Source organism: Eulemur rufifrons, chromosome 18 (genome assembly GCF_041146395.1).
Source record: "Eulemur rufifrons isolate Redbay chromosome 18, OSU_ERuf_1, whole genome shotgun sequence".
Taxonomy (NCBI): Eukaryota; Metazoa; Chordata; class Mammalia; order Primates; family Lemuridae; genus Eulemur; species Eulemur rufifrons.
The window spans coordinates 29,216,451-29,243,626 of record NC_091000.1 but is presented as its reverse complement, the minus strand read 5'-3'; the positions used below and the strand labels follow the sequence as shown (position 1 = coordinate 29,243,626).

The 27,176-nt window shown below is 40.5% G+C and overlaps 1 protein-coding gene across 1 annotated transcript in view; it reads left to right on the top strand.

Annotated features, from left to right (window-relative positions):
* Positions 1-1,892: 1,892 nt before the first annotated feature.
* Positions 1,893-27,176, top strand: part of RNF150 (ring finger protein 150) — a 215,368-nt gene continuing 190,084 nt past the window's right edge. Inside the window, exon 1 of the mRNA XM_069493476.1 lies at positions 1,893-2,373. Coding sequence (XP_069349577.1) covers positions 1,893-2,373 — 481 coding nt within the window. The remainder of the gene's footprint in view (positions 2,374-27,176) is intronic.

Genomic DNA, 27,176 nt, shown 5'->3' with positions numbered 1-27,176 from the left:
ATACCATAGAGACAAATTCTTTAAGTCGTTCTTCTTGTGCCTGCTTCTAATTTGGGTACAGCTGGGGCTCTCTGCTCTCCCCTAACAGCCATCAGCTGTTTGTACTGCTGCTGGCAAAAGAGAAGTTGTGCCTGTGGTCATTCACTGACAGAAAGCTGTAAACATATTAAAGTCCTGGGAAAAAGAAGGACTTTTGTGTTTTGTTTTTTGGTTTTGTTTTTTTTTTTTACTCATGAATTGGGTCCTGGGATCTCTGAGTGTCAGGTGGGAAGTACAATGTGAGTGACTGAAAACCATCACACGAATATTTTTAGAGATTTCATATAGCAGCTATCTCAAGCCAAGGAAACCATTGATGAGAAGACATAACCACCACCAAATATTTAATTGGTAAGGAACTGTGCTGTGTCAATTTTAAAAACACTATACTAGGGGGACTGTACTCTCTGCTGACTAGCTGTAATCTCTACGCACAACTGGAGAGCACACCATAAACAGTAACCCAAACAAACCTCCCCTGCCTGTTGACGCTGCGAGTCCCCTGTTCCAGTCAAGACAACCAGGATAAACACAGTAGAGAAATATCTCACCCAATTTCTTTTCGAGTTAGAAAACACCTATTTTATAAGAAAACAAATCTCACGTTTCCTTCCAGATGAAGGGCAAGAAGCTAATTCTTATACCAGTCCCAATAGAGTGGTTACTAGGGGAACAGCATCAGCATCACCTGGGAACTTGCTAAAAATACATATTCGGGGGCCTTGCCCCAGATGTACTGAATCAAAAAGTCTGCGGCAGGGCCCATCAATGTGAGTTGTAAAACTCAAGGTTTGATAGCCACTTCCCTAGATATTCCAGAAGCGGTGTTGGAAGAACCTCGATACCAACCAGCCCTACATTTTGGCCCTAGAACGGGTGATTAGGGAGCTCACTGCAGTTCTTCCAGAAACTGGGAGGGCTGTTTACGAGAGGCACATACATTTCGCTATATTTAAGGCTCAGGAAGTTATTTCTGAACTTACAGGTCAACGAGTTCCGCTTTTGCCCCCACCTGGACGAAGCTACAGATTGAGTGTGAATTTCAGACCCGCAGGGGTCGCTGCTGCCCATAAAGAGAGACCCAAGTGAGCAAAGCCCAGAAGCTTTGACATCACACTAAGCTCCTCCTTGCACGCACACATAACACACACACAAACATATACAGACACACACACACACACACACACACACACACGGACCGCGTACTCCTCTCTGCCCGCTCTCTCCCACTCCCCCCAAGCCCGCCCCTCCCCAGCAAGTGTGTGCCCCGGCGCAGCCACCCGGCGAGACCAGGAGCGCAGCGCCCACAGCCCGGGGGAACCGGCGCGCAGCTGTAGCGGCCGCCGCGGCTGCAGTCGGACCCGCTCGCCCCAGCGCTCGGCGGCGGCGGCCGGGACACCCGCGGCAGCACCCCGCACGGCAGCGCCCCAGACTGCGAGCAACCGCGCCCGCCCCCGCCGGGCTGGGGCGCGCAGAGCCACCACCCCGCAAGCTCCTGGCACCCCTGCCACCTCTATGAGAGAAGGAGAAGCCAGGCGAAGGAGCAGGACGCTCGGCAGCCGCACTCCTCACAGCAAGCCCCGCGTGCCCCCTCCTCCCGCGCCCCCCGGGCGCCCGAGAAGCAAAATGCAACAGCGGCGCTTCGGCTGAGAGGGGAAGGGGCCGGCGCCATCCACTCGCCCGGGATCCGGTCCCCTCGGCGGCTGCGCGTCCCGGCCGCGGCCCCCCGGGCCCGGGAGTGAGCGGCGGCAGGAGGAGGAGAAGCGGCCGGCCCGGGGTTGGCCGGGCCTGGGGAGGAGGGACGGGGCGGGAGGCGGGCGCGGGGGGCGGGGAGGGGGCCCCGGCGGATAAAGATGGCAATGTCTCTCATCCGAGCGTGCCGCAGTCTGGCTCTCTCAACATGGCTGCTTTCCTTTTGTTTCGTGCATCTGCTCTGCCTGGACTTCACCGTGGCCGAGAAGGAGGAATGGTACACCGCCTTCGTGAACATCACCTACGCCGAGCCCGCGCCGGACCCCGCGGCCGGGGGGGCGGGCGGCGGCGCCGAGCTGCACACGGAGAAGACGGAGTGCGGGCGCTACGGGGAGCACTCGCCCAAGCAGGACGCCCGCGGGGAGGTGGTCATGGCCAGCTCGGCCCACGACCGCCTGGCCTGCGACCCCAACACCAAGTTCGCCGCCCCGACCCACGGCAAGAACTGGATAGCGCTCATCCCCAAGGGCAACTGCACGTACAGGGATAAGATCCGGAACGCGTTCCTGCAGAATGCCTCCGCCGTGGTCATCTTCAACGTGGGCGCCAACAACAACGAGACCATCACCATGCCCCACGCAGGTGAGTGGCCCCGGGGGTGCTGTGCGGGCGCGGGGGAGGGGAGTCCGAGGGGACAGAAGTGCCTGGAAGGATCCAGCGCCGGCCTCCTAGCTCCTTTCTGAGACGTCCGTGCAGCGTGGAAGTCGCGTGTCGGTTCCTTGGACCTATTAAGTTTTGCACCGCATCACTTTGGGGTGGGGGGAGTTCACAAAGAGGAGAGGATGAACTGTATCGGGCAGGGAGGAAGGATACCGGAGAGCTTGGCTTATCGCCGCCTGGACGAGGGTTCGCGGTGGTGGGCTAACTTTTCCGAGGAGGATCAGGAAGGTGGGGTTTGGAGGGCAGGGCTCAGATATCGTTCTCGGGGAGTGGCCGGCCCGCACCTGTTTAGAACCCGTAGATCGGATAACTCAGCTCTGTACTTGGGTCTGTGCGTCAGGTATACCCTGTTGCAGGCGTTTGTGTATCAGGAGAGTGGGTAGGGTTACTTGCTGGCAGCTCACCACCGTGAACTTACTCCTTCAAGTCAGGTTTCAGCTCTTCTTGGGAGATTGAGTCCCCCCTGCTGGGTTTAGGCGCGTCGTAAATAACACTGTAAGTACTGTGCTCTGCTAGGCTGTCATCCGGGGAAACTGACAGGCGGGCATCGTGGTAGATAGTAAGTCCTCAACAAGCCACGAAGAGTGGTGGCCCTAAAGGTGTAACTACTTTTCCAGTATTGCATTATCCTTTGCCTAATTGGGAGGTTAAACATGCTGAAGGTTTTCTTTCTGGTAGGAATGAGGTGATTTCAATCTAGAAAGAATAAGCTTTTCTTAATGCTGGCAGGTGCCAGGACTAGAAATACGTTACTGCTCCCAAACTCAATAACACCTGTGCCTGACATAGACAATGTTTCCGTGGTGGTAGGAACCCCCCCGCCCCCCCCCCAAAAAAAGAAAAAGCCATCTCTAGGTTTGTCCGCATAAGCCTATAAGCCACTAGTTTTAGCAGACTAGCCTCCTTGAGTCCAGGGCTGCTACTTGTGTTTATGTGCCTGAGAAGTGGGCTCTCCTTCCCCAGAGGGGTCCCGGGCTGAGGCTGTGGCATTCAATGGAAGGAAGAAGAGGAGAAAAATGACAGATGCATTTTCTGAATGGAGTCTCCTAATCAAAAATGTTGGTTTTTTTTTTTTTTTTTTTTTTTTTTGAAAGCCAGATTTTAATAAATAGTTACGCTGCTGAAATGGAACACCAGGCATTGGCTACGTTTGCAGGGGTGTTCTCTTTAGGGACAAGTTTCCATTCCGAGAGCTCATGTCACCTATTAGTGAAATATTCAGTTGGTTTGCCTCCAGTAATCAACACCAGCTGTTTTAGTCAAGGAAATTTGTCAACCTTAATACAAACAGGTGGGGAGGGGAAATGTTCCAGACTTCTAAAACACAGGCCAGAAAAATGCAGTGTGTTAATTAATGAAGAGGAGGAGAAGCAGTTTGCTTCTTAGAAAAGTTACGATACAGCACTTTAGAAATATTTGATAGATTTTCTTGAACTCAACAGTTTTCTAGGGGGAAAGATTGTACTCTGGTGTTGAGTCATGGGAGCACTATTTAAACTTTGATATTTGCGGATGTTAAGGACTATGCAAAAGCACTTTAAGTCATGTAAAGTATCTTTAAACATGTTGCTTAATATCTAAAACCTCCATGGGGGAAAGTGTGAAGGAGGGATTTTTTTTTTTTTTTTTTTTTTTTTTTTGGTTTTTTAAACTCTAAGAAGATTGCTAGCTGACTTTGCAGGATTCTTTGTTTCTTTGTGCATATCCATGAAATCTTAAACTCAGCCTTCTTTGAACACAAAGTAAGAGGCATCATTTGTTCTTGTCTAAAAAGATTCTCTAGAACTGCCAACACATTGGATCAATTAATGGCTCCCGTTTTTAAAGAAAGCAGTAAGCCACTTTTCCACACAAATGATGTTTGATTAAGACATAGTGGGAGTAAAAGGTTTAGTAATACTGTAGTTTGAAAGTCAAAGGTTAAAAAAATGCAAAGGGAATTCTCTGCTATCTAATTGTTCTGTTTCCAAAAATGTGTTAATGCTATATCTACCTGCTAATAGCCAGGAAACTCTATATTATCTTTTGACATTTTGCTACACGATAGGAGACTCAGAATTCACTTTAGTCAGAGACTGCATTGATTTCTGCTACAGTGTTATTGTAAGAAGATACATAATGGGATAGCATAGTGAACCCTTCACTTTATTCTGAAATTTTTCTGCCTAAACCTGCCAACACCGATCTGGCTGTCAGTGCCTTATGCTTAGCTCCAGAACGTGAAGATTTTACTTTTTCTACTTAAATTAGAGCCAGATTCCTAAATTCAATTTAGGAAATTGTGTACAGTTTAGATGCTAATCAAATACCCTTATTTTGTGAAGTTGGGGTGAAATATACCAGACAGTCCTTATATTTGAAAACTTTTTAATTCGGTCTTCAAAAAGTTAAAAAAAAATTCCAAAGGTGATGTTATATCACCTCTTCTCTAGAGCTTTTATTTTTGGAACTGCTAGATTTCAGGTGAGGAGAAGGTCTGGATTTAGAGTTACAGAATCCATCATGTAATATCTATGCATTTGATGTAATATGACTTCAACACACCCAATATCTTGAAATTAAATAGAAATTTTCTTCTCTCCTTTTCACATACCCATTTTTTCTGATTTTTTTCTTCTTTTAAATAATTTTGAGTCTCTGCCACTTCTGCAATTATTTCTCACTCAAAAAGACATAGAGTCTCTTGGGATAGACTAGTGGTTTTACCTTATAATTTACTTGTTTTACCACAATATAACAGCTTTATTGAAATATCCACATACTGTGCAGTTGACCCGTTTAAAGTATACACTTCAATGGCTTTTAATATATTGACCAAGTTGTGCAAACATCACCATTAATTCCAAAAAGGAGTCCTTGTACCCATAAAGAGTTATTTCCCATTATTCCTCAATCCCCAGCCTGGGCAAACACTAATCTATTGTCTGTCCTCCATGTATTTGCCTATTCTATATGTTTCATATAAATGTAATCATATAATATGTGTACTTTTGTGACCTTTTTCACTTAGCATAATGTTTCCAGGATCCATCAAAGTTGTAGCATGTGTTAGTACTTCATTCCTTTTTAAGGCCAAATAATATTTCATTGTATGGCTATACCACATTTTAGTTATTCTTCAATTGATAGACCATTGGGTAGTTTCTACTTTTTGGTTACCAATAATGCTTCTATGAAAATTCACGTACAAATTTTTGTGTGGACATTTCTCCTGGTTATATACCTAGGAGTAGAATTTCTGAGTCATATGATAACTCTATGGTCTAACCGTTTGAGGGATTTCCAGACTGTTTCCCAAAGCAACTGCACCATTTCACATTCCCATCAGCATGGTATGAGGGTTCTAATTTCTCCACCTCCTCATCAACATTTGTTATCTATCTTTTTAATTTTTACCCATTCAAGTGGATATGAAATGGTATCTTCATGTTGGTTTTACTTTGCATTTCCCTGATGACTAAATAGTTGCTTTTTAACATACTCTTAATTCCTTTTTCTGCTTTTTATTTCGTTCCCTTTCCCCTTATGCCAGCCATTATTTGTTCTTTTCTGGACTTTCAATTCATATGCTTTTGTCCTAGGGAAGCGAGAAAGAGAGTGATTAATAAAGAAAATCTGCCTCTCCCTGTTAAAAAAATAAAAAAGCCCATGAACCAGAGATTTATATGTCCCCTATAAAGGATGTAAGGAACCACAACCTTAGTGCAAGAGCAATAAGAGGGCTATACCAAAAAGCTATGTAGGAGTGCATCCAACTGGTGAGAGCCCCAGAAGTGAACGTTTAGGTGTAGGTAAAGGCAGGGAGACCCAAATTATCTCCCTGGAGCTGTTCTGATGCCTGCCCATGAACTTTCTTTCAGTGTACTCTTAGGAAAATTATGTCAGAAACTTCTAGAGGAAGTTTAGGGGACTGGTTAATTAGGATTATAGCCTCTAGAGTCAACCACTTGGATTTGTGTCCTGACTCTGCTATTTTCTCACTGTGTATCTTTGAGCAAGTTACTCAACCTTTCAAGGCTTCAGTTTCCTCCTTTGTGAAGTGGAGGATAATAATATCTGCCTCTTGTTTGAATTGAGTGGATTAATACATGTAGAGTGCTTACATCTGTAGCTGGTGCATAGCAGTCTATAAATGTTAACCCTTGTAGCCATTTAATTCAGTGGCACACAGTGACACACAGGAACCACAAACTGGATCATCATGCCCCAGGCCCTCTGAGGCCCTGGCAGCCTTGGGAAAGACCTCTGCTTTAGAGGGCAGAGCACTTGTGCCAATTTCTGTTTGTGGCCTCAATGATTTGGGACAAGGTGTTCCCTCTGATGACTGGTGAACACTTTAAGATTCTCCTGTTGCATTTGTACTTTCTCTTGGCTTAAATTGACATCTCATCATAGCAAGGGCATATATGATAAACGTAGATGGTGTACAGAGGCTGTTAGTGACTGAGTTGTAATGCTGGGAAAGTGTTGTGGTTTTTTTCTTTTTTTAAAAAGTGTGTTTTATATCTTTCTATTTGTCTATTGGTGGTACATAGTTAAGAGGAAGTTGGACATCTCTCTAGGAAGAACTTTTGGGAGATCTGGTCCTAATAGCAACTTGGAGATGGGGGAAGGAAGGAGGTGGTTACAGTAACTATTTAGAGAACACGTTCAGCCCTTGGAAAGAAGGAGCCCAGGAGGGAGTAGATCTCTGCATTCTAGACTTCTTCAAGGTTACAGGTGAAAATTTAGGAGATTTACCGAGATTCTTTCTTCTGTAGGAGGCCGCTAAGTGTTTAATTCAGGGGTTCGTGCTACCTTTATGGCCATTACTTTAATTGCTGAAGTCTGCCTTTGCCTTAAACTCTGTAAAGGAACTAGCAGCTTTAATTTTTTTTTTTTTTTCAGGACTTGTATGTCTCTAGAATATTTATGTGTAGTTTTGCTTTACATTTTCCTTAAGTGATGTGATTAACTCTTTTTTTTTTAGCATATTGTAGCCCTCCTTGGATGGTAATAACATTGAGCAAATACTGTTTACTCTGTGCCAGGCATGTTCTAAGCACTCATATGTGTATTTTTTTTTTTTTTTTTTTTGAGACAGAGTCTCACTCTGTTGCCCAGGCTAGAGTGAGTGCCGTGGCGTCAGCCTAGCTCACAGCAACCTCAAACTCCTGAGCTCAAGGGATCCTCCTGTCTCAGCCTCCCGAGTAGCTGGGACTACAGGCATGAGCCACCATGCCCGGCTAATTTTTTCTATATATATTTTTAGCTGTCCATATAATTTCTTTCTATTTTTAGTAGAGATGGGGTCTCGCTCTTGCTCAGGCTGGTCTCGAACTCCTGAGCTCAAACGATCCGCCCACCTCGGCCTCCCAGAGTGCTAGGATTACAGGCGTGAGCCACCACGCCCGGCCGTCATATGTGTATTAATTTAATTCTCACAGCAACACCGTGCGACTGGTACCATTAGTATTTCCATTTCATAGATGAGGAAACTGAGGCGACTTGGTCATGCACGTAGTAAATGGTAGAGCGGGGCTTACAAACCCAGGCAGTCTGTCTGCTGAGTCCGTACTTAGAGCTGCTGCTCCCTATACCCTCTCAACTTGGAAAGATTCTGTAACAGCTAGATGTGGGCAGGGATTCCTTAATCATAGATACAGGAAGCGATCAAAGGCTGATGCCTATTTCAGAGTATGTTAACAAGTCTGTAGGCTAGATGTCTTGTTGGCTTGCAGGAATGCATTTCTGTGATGGGAGAAATAGGACCTTATATTTGGGACTTTCCTCCTCCACACCTACCTCTGATTAATCATTTGGCTTTGGGTCAGTCACTTTTTCTGTTCTCACCCTCAGTTTTATTATCTATAAAGTATGAAGCTTGGATTACTTGATCTCTTAGAGCTGTTCGAACTCTAAACTGTGTTTCTTATATATTTCATAAATCAGGATAGTTCTTTTAAAATTCACATTTCTGGCTTTCTTAATCAGAAAACCCGGTGACAGGTGCCTGCATTCCTGCATGGCCAGAAGTGGCTGGAGCAGAGCAGCGGCTGGCTGTGTAGAGGAGCAGTGTGCCCTCTGGTTGGCCCAAGTCCCCATCACCTTTTATGGTCTGGCTCTTGGCTTGCTCCACTCGTTTATGTTCCCTGCTTCAACCCCAAGGTCAGTGTGTTTGGGACCCTAGCTTTATGGAGTCAAACCAGGGTTAGTGAGGAGAAGTTAGAGAAAACAGACTCGGTTCAGCAAAGGTAAATACTTCATAAGGATAGAAGTGTTTAGAAATGGAAGAGGTTTCCTTGAAAGGTTAAGCTTTCTCTGGCATTCAGATCAAAAGTGACCGAGAGTGTTGTGGAATTGCTGATCCCAGGATTCATGCACAGAGTTCCAGTGGGTGACATTTTAAAGGCCTTCTCAAGCCTGAGAGTGCATGATTCTCTATCATTTAGGTATTGAAGAAACACATTTCTTAAGAGCCTCAGTTTCCACTTCATTTTTCTTATATCAATACATCAGCTTGTTCTTGGTCTCCCACACCAAAGCAATCTCACCCTCCCCACTTAGTATGCCTGTATGTGTGTATTCATTTATTTTGCACTAAATTCTAACTCTTCACCTGTCTCTCTACTGGCAGACAAATATTCCATACCCAGGAATTCCAGGCCCTGTTATTAAAAGCCATAATTCATCATAAGTGTTAAATAACATTCTTGGCAGTGTAACTTAATATGGCCTGGGCATTTCAAGAAATTGTATGATGTGGTTATACATTTTAGGTCATAGAAATATGTATCTGGGAGATTTGGAAGGAATCCTACCTTCTATCTTCTAATCTTTAATAAGGATTCTATCCTGATCTCTCTTGGTGCCTCTCTTCTTAAAAATCTTCTGGTTTCTCAAAAAGGAAGTAATTTTATTACCATGAAATCTGGAAAGGTCCAGAAAGAGCCTGGAGCCTTTTATTTATAGTTCCTTCTTCTAGTTTTCAGAAAGGGGTGATTATGCTTCTGATGCAAAGTTAATTTGTTTAGAAGCCAGTCTCAACTTTTAAAAAGGAACTCAATCATTATTGTTGCATTTCTGGATATTAAACTTGGCATATAAAGAATTTAGTATTTCGATAGCCCCTGAAAGTCTTCAGTTTATCTATAGAAGAGATGTTTCATCTTGTATATGCTATACTCTAAGGAGGATCTTATTTATTGCTGAGGAATGGAAGTGATGCTGGCATTCTGTGTGTATGATAATGTAAATTGAGAGATGCTAAACTGGAATTAAAATGAAATTCAAATCCTGTTCAGATTATCTCAGCTCTTGAGGGTTTGGTTGGTAACATAAAACCCAGAGAGATAGGGCAGCGTTGTGCTGCATGATTGTTCTTCAACTAATTCACAATTATGGTGGTTCTGTTACATGGAAACCTTGTCTATAAGTATAATATGACCTTTACTCTTACTTTAATCTTGGAGGGATTCATCACTTGGCAGTTTGATTTGTGGTAGGATAAATGTACCTTATATATTGAAGCCAAAATATTAATGATTATGGTTAGATCTAGCTCCTATTTTTTTCTATAATAAAAGAAGAAAATTACAATTCTTTTACCTTCTCAAATTTGTGGTTATAAATTGATTTCTATAAGTAGTCTTTACTTTTTTACTTTGCCTATTCCATAATATATAGTGGTATTTAGAAAAACTTTTCACTGGGAGTAAGCATCATTTGTCATACAATTAAAGCTCATGCCATGGAGTGTTAGACGTTTTCATATTCAGTGTGAACATATATTTTATAATAAACATTTAAAAAATTTTAGAAATAACTTTGTATTAAATGTATAGCTCTTTCATGTTCTTTCTAGGCAGAGATATATAATGAGTACATATATTAGGTAAGAGCATCTTCAAGAAATGTTTTGTTTCTTAACTGATTCAGCCTGGTAGCTCTCTCGTAAATGGCTTCAATGTGCACAGTCTACTTACATGCTATTAAAAAGGCTAAGATTGTAGGCTTTCTGGAGGTAGTGTCAGTGGACATACACAAATGCCTTTTTCCTCCCTTAACTCTTTCTTTTTCCTGGTCCCCGCTTTCTACAGAAGATATTTATTGACCATTCTGTAGCCATAAACTGACAAAACCTACATCAGAAACGTAATTCCAAATGACTCAAAGAATAGTGGAAGAGAAAAGATGCTTTCCCCTTTGTTGATCAGGAAGATGTTTTGGAATGTTCTTCCTCCCAGATACCCACAGGGCTGGCTGCCTCTCAGGTCTCCTCGCTAGTGTGACCTCCTCAGAAAGGCACCCCCTAGCTACTCTCTTTGAATAGCAACCCACCCCGTCCTGCCCCTCCCCAGCACACCTACCCCCTCCTCACCATTAACATGTCCACCGTCTGTCTCCTCCCACCAAAGGGTAAGCTCCAGGACAGCAAGGCTTTTAGACATTTTTTGTCCACAGTTAAGTTCCCCAAGACTAGAGCAGTCCCTGGCACACTGACCTCGCTCAGTACACATTGCTAAATAACCTGGAGACTGGGAGGATGGACTATGTTAATATGTTCTCCTCTAATTTCATGAAAAAGTATAATTCTATGCCCTCAAATATTTTTTTTTTAACTTTTGACTCATAAATGAAGGGGAAATTCTAATTTGACTCTCCCATTACAAATCTGTATTCATCTTGTAGAACATGGCATGGAGTGGGTGCCTGATTCATGTCCTTGGTCTAAGAGGAAAAAGTCGTACTGGTGACAAACAGGACATAGAGTATCAAACAAGTTGGTGATCACACACAGTTCTGTGCATATGCTCATTGTCCTGCCACTTTAAAAAAATACGTATAATTTTTTTCTTATTTTAAATGAGACATATGCTGTATAGAAAAATTTGAAAATATGGAACATTTAAAAAGAAAGGAAGATAATAAAAACCATCCACAACCCAACCACTCACTTACACTAGTATTTTTTTTTCATTATATTTACTTTTACTAAATCTGGAATATAAGCATGTATGTTTTTGTAGCTTTTAAAAATTTAATGGTATATTTTGAAATTTCCTTGAGGCTTCCATGATATTACTGTGATGTTTCCACTCTTCTGTTCCATAAACAATGCTGCAGTATACATTCTTATGTAGCTAAACATGGGTTTATATCCATGATTCTTAGTTCAAGTTCCAGAATATGGGGTTAGTCAAAGGCTATTTGTGTATAGCTGGAGAGCGGTTTTTCTTTTCAATAGTCTGTTTATTGAAGTCTTCGAGTGTATGCTCACTGACTAGTGTGGTGCTTCTTTGAAAGAGAAAAGACATCTGTTTGGTGGTGCTGCTGCTGTGAGGGTCCTGTCACAGCTTTTCAGTGTCACTTTGCTCCAAGCTGGACTAGTTTGACAGTTGAGGCAAGACACAGAGGTGGAGAATCAGAAGACACGAATCCTCAGCGATAGAATCATTACTGTTGAAACCCCTTCCTGTTCCCCTACTCTCTTGCGTCTGGGAGTTGCTGAAGGCACATTGAACCAGAAGTTAGGAAACCCTGGTTTCAGTTGTGGTTCCACCTCAAATTGGCTTTTCAGTTGGAAAGTCACTTCCCCACTTTGGGTCTCATTTTCTTTCATTTGAAAATGGTGAGCAGTCAGCTTCCGGAGGGGAACTTGGTTTAGATCCGTGCTTCTCCACCCTGATTGCATATTGGAATCACCTGGGGAGTTTAAAAATTATGGCTGCCCAGGTCCCACCTGCAGAGATTCTGATGTAATTGGTCTAGTCGTGGGGGGTGGGGGTGGGGTGGGGTGGTTCTAAAGTGCAGCCCAGGTTGACAACCACTATAATGGATGAATCTAAAGTCTCCTTCAAGTTCTTATAACACGTGGTTCTTTATTAATTATTTAAAAAAATAGTGTTTCTCCTTTGAAAGTATCAAAATCCTATATGGAAAAAAATTAGTTGTCTTTTTTTTTCAAGGACTTATAATAATTAGGAGGGTATGTACAGTAAGAATCACTTCAATTGTGAATCAGTGATTCACTAATAACTAGATTTTGGAGACCAGCAGAAAGGTAAACGTATGGCAACCACAGCAAGTACAGGAAAGCACACAAGTTTCTGTAAAACAGTCAGAAAAGGTACGAGTCAGAAATGATTAGACATTTTAATTGGGTAAAATTTCATTTAGATGCTAAATATTATTATCTTGATTTCAGTCTTCTAAGCTTAAGAGGTGGAGATACCATGTTATTTTTACCAAGTAGGAAGTCCCTCTTTCGACTCATTATGGTTGTCAATACCCAGTTTGGGAGGCAGAATAGGGTAATGGTAAAAAAGAGGATTCTGGTATTCAAGTGACCCAGTTGTGGGTTCTGCTACAGTCACTTCCTTAGGGAGAACAGAGAAGCAACCCAGGGCTGGAGATAGCAGCTGGAAGCCATTCATTTGGTGAGGGTGAGATTCCACCATTCCAGCATGTGAGTGATAGTGGAAAAAGCCACCAAAACCTGCAAGTACTGGGCAGAGAGGGTCTGGGAGCTCAGGAAGCAAGTAGTATTCATACTTTGGAGTCCTCACCTGTAAAATGAGCCTCGTGTATTATCCATCAGAGCCGTTGGGAACTCCTATACTACATGGTGCAGTATGGGGGCAACTCTGAGCATTTAATAAGTGTTAACTTTAGTTACTGTCAAAAGAAACATACTGTGAATCAGACAACATCTTACCACCATTATCACCAACTCTGGCCAGACCGTCGTGAGCACTTGTCTGGTCTCTTGCTGTCACCTCCAGCTGATGCCAAGTTTTCATTCCTGACCCTGCAGTGTGTTCCTTGGACCACAGACAGAATGGACTTTTAAAAGCATAAATCAAAGGCAATTGCTTCCTTGCTCAAATCTTCCAGGGGCTTCCCATCATACTTGGAACCAAGTTAAAGTTCTGTGATTTCGCCCTTGCCTCCTGTCCCACCTCTTTTCCTACCACACTTCCCTCGCTCCTTTCCAGCCCTGCCTGCCTTCTTGCTGGCCTCAAATACTCCAGGCTCCCTCCCATGTCAGGCCTTTGGAACCCTCTTTTTAAAGATTTTTTTAAATAGAATTATTATTTATTCACACAGCAATCCATTATTTAAACATCTCTTTATCCTTCTGAAAGATTAGAGAATGACTCCCAGACAAGAATATCTAGTAGCCATTTGTGTTTTTTCCTCATTTTTAACCAACTCATTATTTTTTAAGTTCAGTTTCCTATCATGCCAACTGTATTCGGAGAGAACTGTCTTTCCGCAGAGCACGATCTGGTGGCATGATAGAAGCATGGAGTTTTATTGTTCAAGAGAGCAGGGAGAGTAACCAGTCACCACCCTCAATTTTTGCAGCTGCGCCCCTGATATTTGCATCCATCACCCCTTCCCATCATTCCACACTCTGCTCAGTTACGCCCTTGGTCAGAGAGTTTTCTCTGGCCGCCGTGGAAAAAATTTCATCCACTCATTCTCTCTTCTATTATATCCCTTATTTTTCTTATCACTACTTGAAATTCATTCATTAATTTACTCTGTTACTGTCTGTCTTCCCTAGGGGAATATAAACTTCACGAGGGCAAGGTTATTGTCTTCTTAACAGCTTTATTTCTAGAGCCTGTCACAGAAAAGTCCAGCAAATAGCGATTGAAAACATGAATGAATGATAGACTGTGCACCAGCCATGGTTCTCAGGGGGACTGCTCGCTTAAGGGATGGAGTAAGTTCTTTATGTTAGATATACTTTATTTGCCTTATGTTGAAGGCAACATTTAACTGAATGATTAAAAACTTGTTTCTATACCCTCTCCCTAGGAGAGCTATGCTTGCTGAGACTGTGGTAGAGAATTCATCTGTTAATATTCTCTAACCTGAATTTAATCTCTGATACAGTACCTCCCCATAGGCCCTTACCAGCTCCTGAGAATAAAGAACTAGAAAATAATCTGAGAAGAGTAGCTGGGCATTGTGTTGCCTAGATGATCTTACTGGGATTTGGGCATCTGGTGGACCAGATACTTTAAGGGGCCCTGAATATTACCAGAAGGAAATCTTATAGGTTGATGGTAAACCCTACCTGGATAGATATGTGTATGAATCTGTCTCTCTTGTTTACACACTACTTTGTTACAGATGAGTTTAAAGTCAGTGGGGCAGAAGGAAGGATGTCAGGATTCCGCTAAATGAAAGAAATGGCAAATGAGAGATGAGATGTCAGGTTGTGACGTTTTGGGCAATGAGAGGGCTATGAGGGAAAGCTTGAGATGTCTCCCTAAAGCAGAACAGAAAAAGTGGCATCAGTTAAAGCTGTTTTTTGTGCTACAGTAATTGAGGTGTACTCTAGAATGAATCTAATCTCCTATGTATTTGCATGCCCTTATATTTTAGCTCTGAAGAACTATATGCATAGATAGTTTGAAGCAATTAGGTGATATCCTTGTCATTCTAATAGTTCATTTCTATAGATATTACCATATACTATATCATTAATTTGATGTTCTTTCTGCCTCTCATAAATGTATTATGTGAAACTGACTCCATGTTATTGGTTTTAATTCTTTACATGGCTGTCTCTCCATGTAAAGCTAGACTCAGAGCTTCCTGAGTGGAGATGGTTTGTGTCCAGGCTCTGTATACTGGTAACTAGCACAGGTTTCTTGAATGATTACCCATCTGTGGCTAATATTAGCTAATCGTTCTGATTGTGTCCCATCTTGATGCCATTCCCTTGGTGGGCTGTACCCAGCTTTTAGACCAAGTATTTAAAGAAACAGTCAGCATCTGTGAGGCTAACCTTGCACCTAAACCTACACGAGGAGGCCAGTGTCCCTCTCATAAGACTATGCTCAGAAAAAGCATGAAGTGATGCTTTATTACAATCTATGTTTTGTAGATTAAAAGTCATTAGTCTTTTTCATCCTCTTGACCTTTGTGACTGTCTTGAAAAATGCTTTATCTAATTAAAACTCAATTCCTTTAAATTAGAAAGTCTTATTCTTTTCAGTAGAACTAAGTGACTCTTGTTCTTTGGCTTACAGCTGCCCCAAACTAATTAACTTTCTCTCTTGCTTTCTGTTGAGAGACTATATGAAGTATATCTTAGCTTATTATTCATAAGAAGCCTTTTGTATTTGTTTATTATTTTAGTCATATTGTGAAAAAAATACATTATGGGCAAGAAGGAAAAAAAACATTATATTCAGTGGAGCTAATTAGAATTCATTTTGAACGATAGCAAAATCAGGTACCTGCTCAACATTTTTATGTTTAATCTTTGAAAATGTGGCGCATAATTACAGTACAGTTTGTACATTCCAGAATGAGTGATACTTTGATATTAAAATGAGATTTGTGAGTAGGTTAAGATATTGGAACAGCGCATGCTGTCACTGTTATGTTAAAACAGTTGTGGTTCATTGACTTGTGCAAATATATTCTCTTTCCTGTTTGCAATTCATCATATTTACCACTAGGACAATTTAAGAAAACAGAAAAACACACAGCTCAAACTTTGGCCCTTGATCGACTGATTTATTTGGTAACTGAAATGGGGCATCACTTTGCACAGGAACAATAGCCCCGAAATAGGCCATTACTGTTTGGTAGCCACCATACTGCTAGAAGAAGTGTGTTGTCACGCAAGGAGGCTGATTGAGGGCTCAGTGTCCATTAGGCATTATTCTGCTGCCATATGTGTCTAGGTGAGTCTCAGTCCCAAATCCCATACATGTTTTTCAAGAAATGGGAATTTCTGGTGAAATGTCCACACTACCCTTCTGTAGATAACAGGCAGTTTGAATAAGATACTATCTCAACACCATATAGCACGTCCTCCTTCAGTGTACAGTGTTTCCAGTTATTTTAAGTGCTCCAGACTGAGAACAACCCAGACACAAGGAACCCAGGGTCATCCAACCTGGTTATGCTCAATCGCCAAGGTCACAGGGCAGCAGGGTTCAAATGCAAATGGTATGATATAACCCTCTCCACCTGCCCATCATTGTTGTCTAGGCAACCTGACAAAGTCGGACCATGCCTCAGTATTCATGAGCTTACGGCCATGTAGCAGGCCTGACACTAGCTCCCCAGGGATAGGAGCCTGTGTATCTCTGACAAAAGAGCAAGTGAGGTGACCAGATGATACTGGGGGAACCTGTCAGCAGCCACTATGTGAGGGACAGATTGACCATTCTAAATAGCCGAGTTCTGCTTCTCACACACATTGTCTCCTCTTCCCTTGGGAGATGACACTACTGAGAAAAATCCTCTCATTTTTTTCAATAAGCCAAGGCATTTTTTTGTACAAATCATCCCTTCCAGTTCCAGGCTTATACATAAAATTCATTGCCTTGCTTGTTAGAGGAACTCAGCAAATCTTCATTGCATTGAATAAGTAGAAGAAAGGAAGACAATTGCTGCTCATTCTGCACACATGAACTCTGGGCACTGCAATAGGTGTCTTCCCGAACTTCACTCCTTTCACAGACCCTGTGAGTTGGAAACTTGCCCAAGGTCACAAATGGATAAATGTAAAACTGGGATTTTAATTCAGAGCTATATGAATTTCAACCAGTCATGCATTACTTACCGATTGGGATATGTTCTAAGAAATTCTCAATCATTAGGTGATTTTGTGGTTTGAACATCGGAGTGGAACTTACACAAACCTAGATGGTATCGCCTACTACACACCTAGGCTATATGGTATAGCCTATTGTTCCTAGGTTACAAACTTACATAGCATGTTACTGTACTGAGTACTGTAGGCAGTTGTAACACAATGGTAACTATTTGTATATCTAAACAGAAGAGGTACAGTAAACATAGGGTCTAATAAGGTGTCTGGAAACATTGTTTTCCATGAAAATTAGGTAACTTAATAATTTGCTGTTGTTAGATGTATTATATATTTGCAGCAAAGCAATTCTTTTTGTTTCACAAGAAACGCTTTTTATTGAAGAGTAAGGTGCATATTACTATGGATTTAATTATTCCACAAGTCAAACCTTTCCCCCTGTGGATATGGTAATGTCTTTGATATATTATAGTTCTTGTCTGTATGTTTTGGCATAAAGAATAGTTACAATTTTCATAGAGTGATTTATTCCCATTAGTCAAAAATCTCAGAGAATTTAGTCAGGCTGCCTGCTAATGTGATTGAAGTGAAAGGGTCTAGGCAAATTTATACCACTATATGGTATTTTTATTTTTATAAATACATCCTTCCCTTTACATTTCTTCTACTGGGAACTTCCCTAAATTTGTAGGCTACTATTAACATTTACAAACCAACACCAAATTCCATTTACCTGAAAAATATTATTTTAAGATCAACATAAAAGAGTGCCAATATAATTATCATTAGGGGAATTTAAAATGTTTGTTTGCATGTACATAAAGAATATAGTTAGTTTAGAATTTTAATTGGACTTGGATAATACCTGCTTCATGTAATCCCAGAACAGTTTTACTTGCTGATTAAACTGCTACAGCCTTGATTTTAAATAAGATTTTCTTTAATTGCATTTGTGGTTCCTCATGCTCAGTCATTCATTTGTCTATTTTTAGTGTTCCCTTTTGTAGCTGATTTTAACATAAATCCTACTGCTTTCACTTTGTGAGATTCTTATTAGAAAGCATTATTATTCTTTAAAATTTTTTCCTCTGAACACATGTACATCGTTTTACCTTGTGCACAATCTCCCCAGTTGCAAGTAAGCCAAAAAGGCCCTCACAATGCTTGCTATGCTCTGTCTATAGTGGATTTATAATTATTTTTCTGCCTGTGCCCGATATTACTTATATTGTTTTTTTCATTAATCATAAAATAAAACTGGACTTTTACTAAAGGCTAAGATTTTAGAGATCATCAAGTTTGACCAGTTTGTTGATTAAAAGTATGAGTTAATCATTTTATTTTACTGATGAAAAACATGAAGCCCCACAAGTTTATCGCCTTACTAAAAACCACACAGCAGATGAAAAACATAGTTGGGAGGAAAACTCATTTGGATGTTATCTGTGAATGATGTAGAGACCATTTCCTCTGGATCAATGTTTCTCAACCTCAGCACTATTGACATTCGCATCCTGATAATTCTTTGTTGCCCTGTATGTTGTAGATTTTGTGAGGGCCGGTTCATTTCTGGTCTGTCCTTCCCCCTAGTATGTGGCACTTCAGATAATTTACCACCAGATACCTCCCTCCTTGATGGATTCTGAACAGCAGTGTTTTTTCTCCAGCATGCTCAGATTGCCAAAGTCACAAAGAGGCTTTTTAGCCTCTTACCAGCTGCCTTCTGAGTGGGTTCAAGGCATCTTGCCCTGATAATGAGCGGTTTAGGAGTTGTAGAGGAGGAAACATAATTTGTTTTCTTTCCCTTTTTTAGGTTCTTAGTTGAGACACTCTCCTGAAAACAAAAGCCAAATTAACAAAAGAAAAACAAGCAGAAGCTTATTAATGCATGCTCTCCCCATCAAGCAGGAGAGGCCTCAGTGCAAAAGCGTTTCTCTCTCAAGGCAGTGACTTAGAGGCCTCGCTTAAATAGCATTTGAACAAAGAGTCATGAATCCTATATAATGACAAGAAGGAGGGAGCAGTTCCAGTCTTTTAAAAGGCAGGAAAATGTGGGAAGATGATAGTAAAATCTGCTCCCAGATTCTGTTGGTGCCGTGGTGGTGCGTTCTCTGGGCCCATAAGCAAGTGCATCTCCAGTAAGGGAGGATTCATGTCCTGCCACCAGGCAAAGAGAGGCTGGGGCAGAATGTTCCTCTGTGTTTTCAGTGTCTTTAACTTAACAATCCTGGATATTTTGGGAATAAATATTTTGGTTTTCTTCAGAGTCATCAAATGCCTCAAGCGGAAATTGCCTGCAGATGGTTCTTACGACTTTATGGTTCCCTTTAATGCTCGTCTTTGGTCTCCCATGTCCTGGCAGCTTGGGCATCCCTGAGCTCTCCCCAGGCCAGTAAGACTTCAGCAAGCCCCAGGCTGCTGCTTTCTGCTTTGCTACTGTGTTTGGATACCCAAACTGGCAAATTTCCCTGAGCAAAGAACCAGCAGCGAAGGTAGGGCTCACCTTGACATATTTTCTTTCTTCCTAGGATCTGTGACCCTCAAGTCTTTATCATCTTCGTTGCTTTCATGATCTTAAATAGCTGTTTGTTAGATTTTTAAAATTCAACTTTTATTGTTGTTGCTAATGGTAGGGTTATTCTGATATATGCTGCTCCATCATAGGTGGAAAAAGAAATCAGCCTATGTGTCTTATGAAGTTCTCTGTTCCTAGGATTGCCCTGGGTTCTGCCGTATATTGTCCTCCCTCAAGGCCCATCTTAAATGCTATCTCTCTTCTGAAGAATGTCCCTATGATCCCATCTAGACATGAACTCTTCATTACTTGTTTTCTGATGGCTGTTTTTTGTACTTGTTTTTAAAGCATTTATCCTATTTTACCAAGAATCTTATGTTTGTGTTAATATATACTCCACATTGCCCATTAGATTTAAAATGACCAGAGAGAAGGATAATTCCTTATTTGCCCTTGATTCTTTTGTACCACCTAGTTAAGAACAGGACTTTACCCAAAGCAGATACTCAAAATATGTTTTATAGAATTGAAATGACTGTAGAATATTAGCTGGAATTATGGTATAAATTCCAGTCCCAAGTTTGGAACTAGAATTTATACCATAAAAAATGTTGGTATGTTGGTAACAAAGAGATCATGGTAATGATTCTGTATTATCTGAAATAAAATTGAGCTGGAGGTAAATAGCAAAACAAACCCTAATCAGTTATGTATTAATATGCCTTCCTTATTAGGTTTATGAAATTGACCATTCATTGACCACTATATCTCTCTCATTGTGCTGTGAGCTTTTGCATAGATTATCTCATTTCATCATCTCAGAAACCCTCTTGAGTTAGGGTTGTTATTCTGACTTTGCAGTTGAGATTAATAAGCAACGTGCCCAAAATCATACACTTAATTGAGTGACAGAATTGGAACATGAACACCAGTGAAACGCCAGAGCTGGAACTACAGTAGTTAAGGTGCATATTATGGGATGGATGTCCTGTTTTCATGCTATAATTAACTGTTAGAAGATAACTCAATAAGGTTTCTTTTATTGACACACAAATATTTATTTAGCTTGTTATGTAAATCTAATGAATCTTGGGAAAAATCTGAGTCTCAGTTTTGTTTAACTTTAAAATGGAGATAAATATGGTACTTACCACATTTCATTGGATCTAAAATGCCACTGATTTTAAGATGTAACAATATGTACACAGAAAAAAACAATATCACAACTTTACGTGGTACTGATTTTAAGAAGCATCCTGATTTCAAAGATGTTAAAATGTTTTTTAAAAAATCTCAGAATTGATGAAACACAATATATGATAAGTTTGTTGTGGGAATTTTATGAGATAATATATGTAAATCATTTAGTGTACAATTTGGCACATGGGAAGTGCTAAATAAATTATTAAGTATATAGCTATAAAATATTGATAATACACTAGTACATAATCTAAGAAGCCCTGTGTAGCTGTCAATGGAGAGATGGAATACAGTATTAAACTAGAAAAAAATGTTTGTTTGAGAAAACAATTAAGAGCATGCTGGTACCAAACAGAGTGTTTAAGAATTAACCCAGCTGGAAGAACTAGGAAGAACACCGGTCTAGCCCAATAGTTGTAATCAAACGTGCTCTTCTAGGTCTGAAGCAGCCAAGGGTGCCACAGAGATATGAGCTATATTTGGAGAGAGCACTTTCACACCATTCCTTGTGAATGACATGGTAAAGAGGGAACTGCAACATCTTCACCGTGAGAGGTGTGCTTAGCAGATATCAGTGGGGAGGGAGCACTGGGACAAGTTAATACCATGTGAACTATTCAAATTGTAATAGAAAATGTAATTGGTATGCCACGATTTGTCAAAAGACAAGCAGAAGATCTGAAAGAGAAGAAGTGGCAAATTTTCTACCTTTGTCTCTGCCCAGTGTAATGACATTTCAGCGATTCAGCCAAAGAAAAAATACATATATTCCATTTGAATGGTTGCATTAATAGCTAGTTAAAATGGTTTGACCTTTTCTAGTTTTCTTTCAAGTTTTTCATATGGAAAGGAAGGTAATACACTATACAGATAAAATCCCCTTTTCAGGGAGCCCATATGGCATGCAAGTATTATAATGCAGCCAACCTCATGATCACTTGCATGCATCATCATTGTCACCTGAGCACCATTATGTACAAAAGGAAAGAAAACTAACATTTGTCAAGAATTTGCCACGGGTCAGGCATTGTGCTATCCTGTCACATCGTTATTTGGATAGGCTGCATGGTTTAGTGGTTAGAACTGGACTGGATGCAGACTGCCCAGACATAAATCCCAGCTGTTGCCTCATATAGCTTTGCTAACTGGAACAAGTTAACCAACCTTCCTGCTTCAGTTTCCTTGTATATAAAATCCAAATAACAATATAATAGGGCCTACGTCCTGGGGTTCTGGTGAGAATTAAATGGGTTAATGTATAGGATACATTTATACATATATATAAGTGCTATAAAATATTTCCTGATAAAGCAAAATAATATGGGGTGTTAGAATTCACATCTATTTTCATCCAAAGCCTTTGCTTTTTCTCCATAATACTGTGCTTCTATGTGCTAGCTAATATTTAATATAGTGATGCTGAACAAATTACATTAAATTGGTGTTATCCTTGGTTTGTAGGAACATTAGCATGTAAAATGCATAAACCATGTATTTGCCAATGTGTTTATAGTTACCCTCAATTTGGACATTGAGCTTAGAATTTCTTAACCTTTGATATATTTCAAGTGAAAGAATAGGCATTAAAAGAGTATTCTCTAGAATTATACTTAATATAGCGGTCTGTATTTGACATAGTGCTTTCCTCTACTTGATTTCATTTGATTCTTATAATAGCACTTTTTAGATGGAAAAGATGCTTTTATGTCAGATAAAGAAATTGAAGCTCACTGAGTTTGAGTTCTACCTTGGCTAGGACTCAAATTCACATCTTCCCCGTTCTTAATTTGAAAGTATTTTTCACTATGTGTACATACATTTTTACTTAGTGGTTGTTAATTGAGCACCTACTATGTGCCAGGTATATGAAATCCTAGCTATACAAAGGGAACAAGACACCACTGTTTTCCTAAAAGAGGTTTTCATCTAACAGGGAAGAAAGAAACAACTGACAAGGATATAGTAAATGTGTGATATCATTAGTGTGAACAAAGTCCTGTAGGAACACCCAGGAATGAGTAAGTGGCTTGGAGATTTGAAGGAGGCTTTATAGACGTGACATTTTAAAATAAGCAGAGTTGTGAGAGAAGAAGATGGGAACACTTTGAGCAAAGGAAAAACTTATTTGATTATTGAAAGAAAGTAAACATGCCAGAGTGACAAGCAGATGGGTTGTGTGGTGAGGTGTTGACATGGGAAGGGTGCTAAAGAGGTTGGATATTTCTTATAGATGATGGGAAGCCAGTAGAGGTTTGCAAGCAAGCATTTTCAGAGATGTATTAAAGAAAATGGCTGTGCTAGTTGCACTGAAGAGTGTGTATAGAAGACACTGGCTTCAGGGAATACGAATTAGGAGGATGATAACAATAGTCTAGAGAGTTCAGAAATAATTTCTAGAAACTGATGTTTGAATATGACTGAGAAATAATTCAGATTTTTGGGTGGGTGATTGATGATGACATTATAAAGAAGGAATACAAGAAAGAAAAGAGGTTTTGAAGGGAAATGTGGGTTCAGTGTCGGACATTTTGAATTACTCGAGATTGCTGGGCCTGGGCACACAGATGTTGGCATCATTAACATGGTCCTGATAGTTGAAACTACGAGGGTGGAGGGGACCAACACAGGAGGGAGGTGTAAGCTGAGGATAGAGACGGGGAGAGCGGCATTTTGGGGATTGGTAGCAGAAAAGAACATTTTGGTTAGAGGAAATCTAAAACAAGTTAAATTATGGAAACCTAGGAATGAGAGAATTTTAATAAAGAGGTATATGCCAGCTGCTGCCAAGAGGTCAAGAATCTGAGGCTACTGGGTTTGACATATAGTGATGAACTTGGGACTAATGATAGCAAAAGTCCCATCCAGTTATCATCTCAGCCCTTAATTTGGGAATTTGTCTATAGATTTTTTTTAAAGGGCAAGTAATAATATGAGATAAATAGGCCATTTTGGAGAAATCCTTTAACTTGCAAAACCATTTCAGAGTCTTATTCCTGTTTACATATGGGTATGAATTTGCTACTGTCATTGTTAATTCTGGCATTTAAATCTCTAGAATTTTATGAATGTTTGATTGTACAGAATACATAGTATTCAGAAGACTCTAAATTTTACTTAAGCTCCTAAACGATAGGCATACCGGGTTGAGATTATAAAAGTGAGTGCAAAGCATAGTTACTGTATTAGCATTTGGATGCCAAATCATGATGGGGATAAACTGTGTCTGGAGGTTGCAATTGGCATATAAGATGTAGGGGTGTGTGTGCATGGGCGCATGCTCAAGAGAAAGAGACAGACAGACACATCACCATGATGGTGCTGGAAGTGCTAACATTTCAGTCTAGGCTTTACTAGAATGATTTCAACTTAGACATCCTTTCCAGACTTATAAAGATATAAACTGGTGCTTTAGAATGTTTTGAATGATCATGATTGTTTATGCCATTGCAAACACTGGCTTTTCAGCAATCATTTTCCTGGCAAAAGGAAGTTGACAATTTGTGTTTCTCTTTTGATAGCAACCAATTTGGATTTTGGACATTGAATGGAATCATCAATTATTATTGTTATACAGTGTGGCATTTGCTGAAGGCTTCAGAGGGAGGAAGCAATGTCTTGCACAACCTTGCGTACTTGAATACATTCAACTTTGAATTTATACATTTTTAATGTATAAAGAGATTTAAAGGTAAAATCTAGTCATTGAAACCTTGCAATCTTTTAATTGACTCCTTTTCTCCTCAAAGGTGACATTTCATAGCTCTTCTGCTGTCAGTTGCTACTCAGCACTGACTATGGTTAGCTTTATTGGAGATGATTCAAAATGGATGAAAGATAAAGGTTTCTGCACTGAGAATTATGTCGAGATGTTGTTACAAGCAGTTGGGAAGGTGGATTTTGTGGTTATGCTTGAAAGTTAAGTAATAAAGTTGAGCAGAAACCTTTGCCAGTGACCTCTGATGCATCGCAGGTGTCTGCAATTGGGGATCTGAGGAGAAGCCGAACATTCTAACCAGGCTTAGGGTTGAGCCAGTCAGGTGATGTGCACAAATCAAGAAAACCTGACCACCATTCCTTACCCATAAGCCCTCAACTCTCATCACCTCTTACTTTCCTTTACAGTCCTGGATTAATACCATTTCCATTAAGTATTTCCCTATTGCAGTGTAACCTTGTCAACTTAATGTGTTGACTTAGAATTGAAGAAAAATAAACTTTTCCCTTTGTAATCTCACCGCCTTGCCCTTTAACAAAAGTTAAATGGGTGTTCCCAGACCTTTGTCTTTTGAATTTTGTGAAAAGAAAATCATCCTAGTACCTAAAGGAACAGCATTTGACATGTAACACCAGTGTATCTGAGATTTCCTATAAATAGATCAATTTAATTATATTTCCACCTGTTTCATTAACCTTTTATATCAGTTGGTTTTCTAACTGTAGTTAAAAAACTAAATTTAGAGGGTTATATAACACTTTTAAAAAATGAACTAGAGGAAAATTTTTCAAATCATTACATGTGGTATGAGTAGCTATTGTTTTGTGAAACTTGTGTTTCATACGTACTCACGTGTATGTGTGCAAGATCGCAATGGATTTAAAGGCTGTGGTCTTAGATGATAATATCCCAGTGATCCAGGGTGATCTTTATTCTATAAAAATACCAACAAGGTCAAGCATTGTGACCATGCATAGCCCCCCCATGTTACCCAGCAGGCAGGTAGCAGGCTGATACCTGCTGCCACAAACTTTGCTAATAGAAGCTGTTTTTAGCTTTTGTTTTTATTTATGATTTATTATTTCTATTTTTAGCTCATAGAAGCTAGCCATAAAAGGAAGGGCCTTTGGTTTAGGAAGGGAGTCTTCACAACTTGGAGGGCTAGTCTTTTCTGCCCTAAAGCCAGGAATATCTGTAACGCTTTCCCTCAATCGTGCAGACAGGGGCTTTTATAGTTTTTATCAGAGGCAGAGGGCTGTGCGTTCACATTGGAGAAGGGTCACCAGCAATTTTGATCGCTCATGTGACCTTCCAAATGGGATCCACAATCCCTAGAGCAACATGAGTATAATGGACAGACCCTGTGCAGTCAAGGAGAAAGGCTGTGCTTTAATCTCCAAACCATAGTGGGTGGTAAGACAAAGATTTTGTAATTGGTGTCTTCATTTTTGAAAGCATCTGAGAAAGGGAAGGGTCTATGACAGAGAGTCAGGAGACAAGAAAGAAAAGCAGGGGGACCCACGACCACAGCGGCCACTCCAGGATGCATTTCGGTGATACCTGGTGAAGAGCTACTATAGTAACACTGGATACATGCTTTAATTATCTATAGTTGTTTTTAGTTTTATTTATTCAGTTATTTGCTCAAGACAACTGCTCAGTAAACTGTGTACAGTTCACAATGTGGTATGAATTAAAATCTTGACTATGGCTATGTAAATTGGGAAGTTAAAAGGCCCTTCCTTGTGAATTATCAGCAGGCCTCTGAGCCATGATCACTGGTCATTGTGATCGCTGTGCTGATGCCCAGTTGAGCCAGGAAAGCAGGACTGTCTATAGAGTGGTCTCTGGATAGGGCTATTCTTGTCTGTGACCAGTGCCACTTATGTAGAATTTCCCAACTACAGGGTGAATGTGACATTGCCTTCATCTCTTTCAACATGAGAACAGCAAACCTGCATCTGCATCCTAGTGTTGTAGGGAGAATAGAAAGTGGCCAGTGGGTTGAGTATTTATGCTGAAAGCCTGAAATGTTAATGGCCTTTAAGAAGGGAAGGATCAGGGAGCACGTATCTGATATATGAGTTATAGCTTTTCCTCCTCGTTGCTTACGTTCCATGTCTGTTGGCCACCCTAATGTTTTAGATGGATGAACTAAGCAGTGAGATCTTAATCAATATTTTTTCCTCTTGTTAACGGCATTAGTCTAGTGTTGGTCAAGAAATGGTTTGAATAAAAGGCTAAAATGTGGTTTTATTTATATACCTTCTGTGAATATACTTAAAAACTTACCATAAATACAATCATGCACCACATAACAACATTTTGGTCAATGAAAGACCACATATATGATGGTGGCCCCATAAGGTTAAAATGGAGCTGAAAAATTACTATTGTCTACTACTGATTATACTACACTTCTTAATCGTTATACTCCTTCTTCTTACAAAAAAGAAAAAAAAAAAAACAGCAGCTAACTGTAAAACAGCCTCAGGCAGGTCCTTTAGAAGGTATCCAGAATGAAGAAGGAAGGCATTGTTATCACAGGAGATGACAGCTCCATGCATGTTATTGCCCCTGAAGACCTTCCAGTGGGACAAGATGTGGATGTGGAAGACAGTGATATTGATGATCCTGACTCTGTGTAGGCCTAGGCTAATGTGTGTGTTTGTGTTTTAGTTTATAACAAAGTATAGAAAGTGAAAAAAATTAATACATTTTAAACA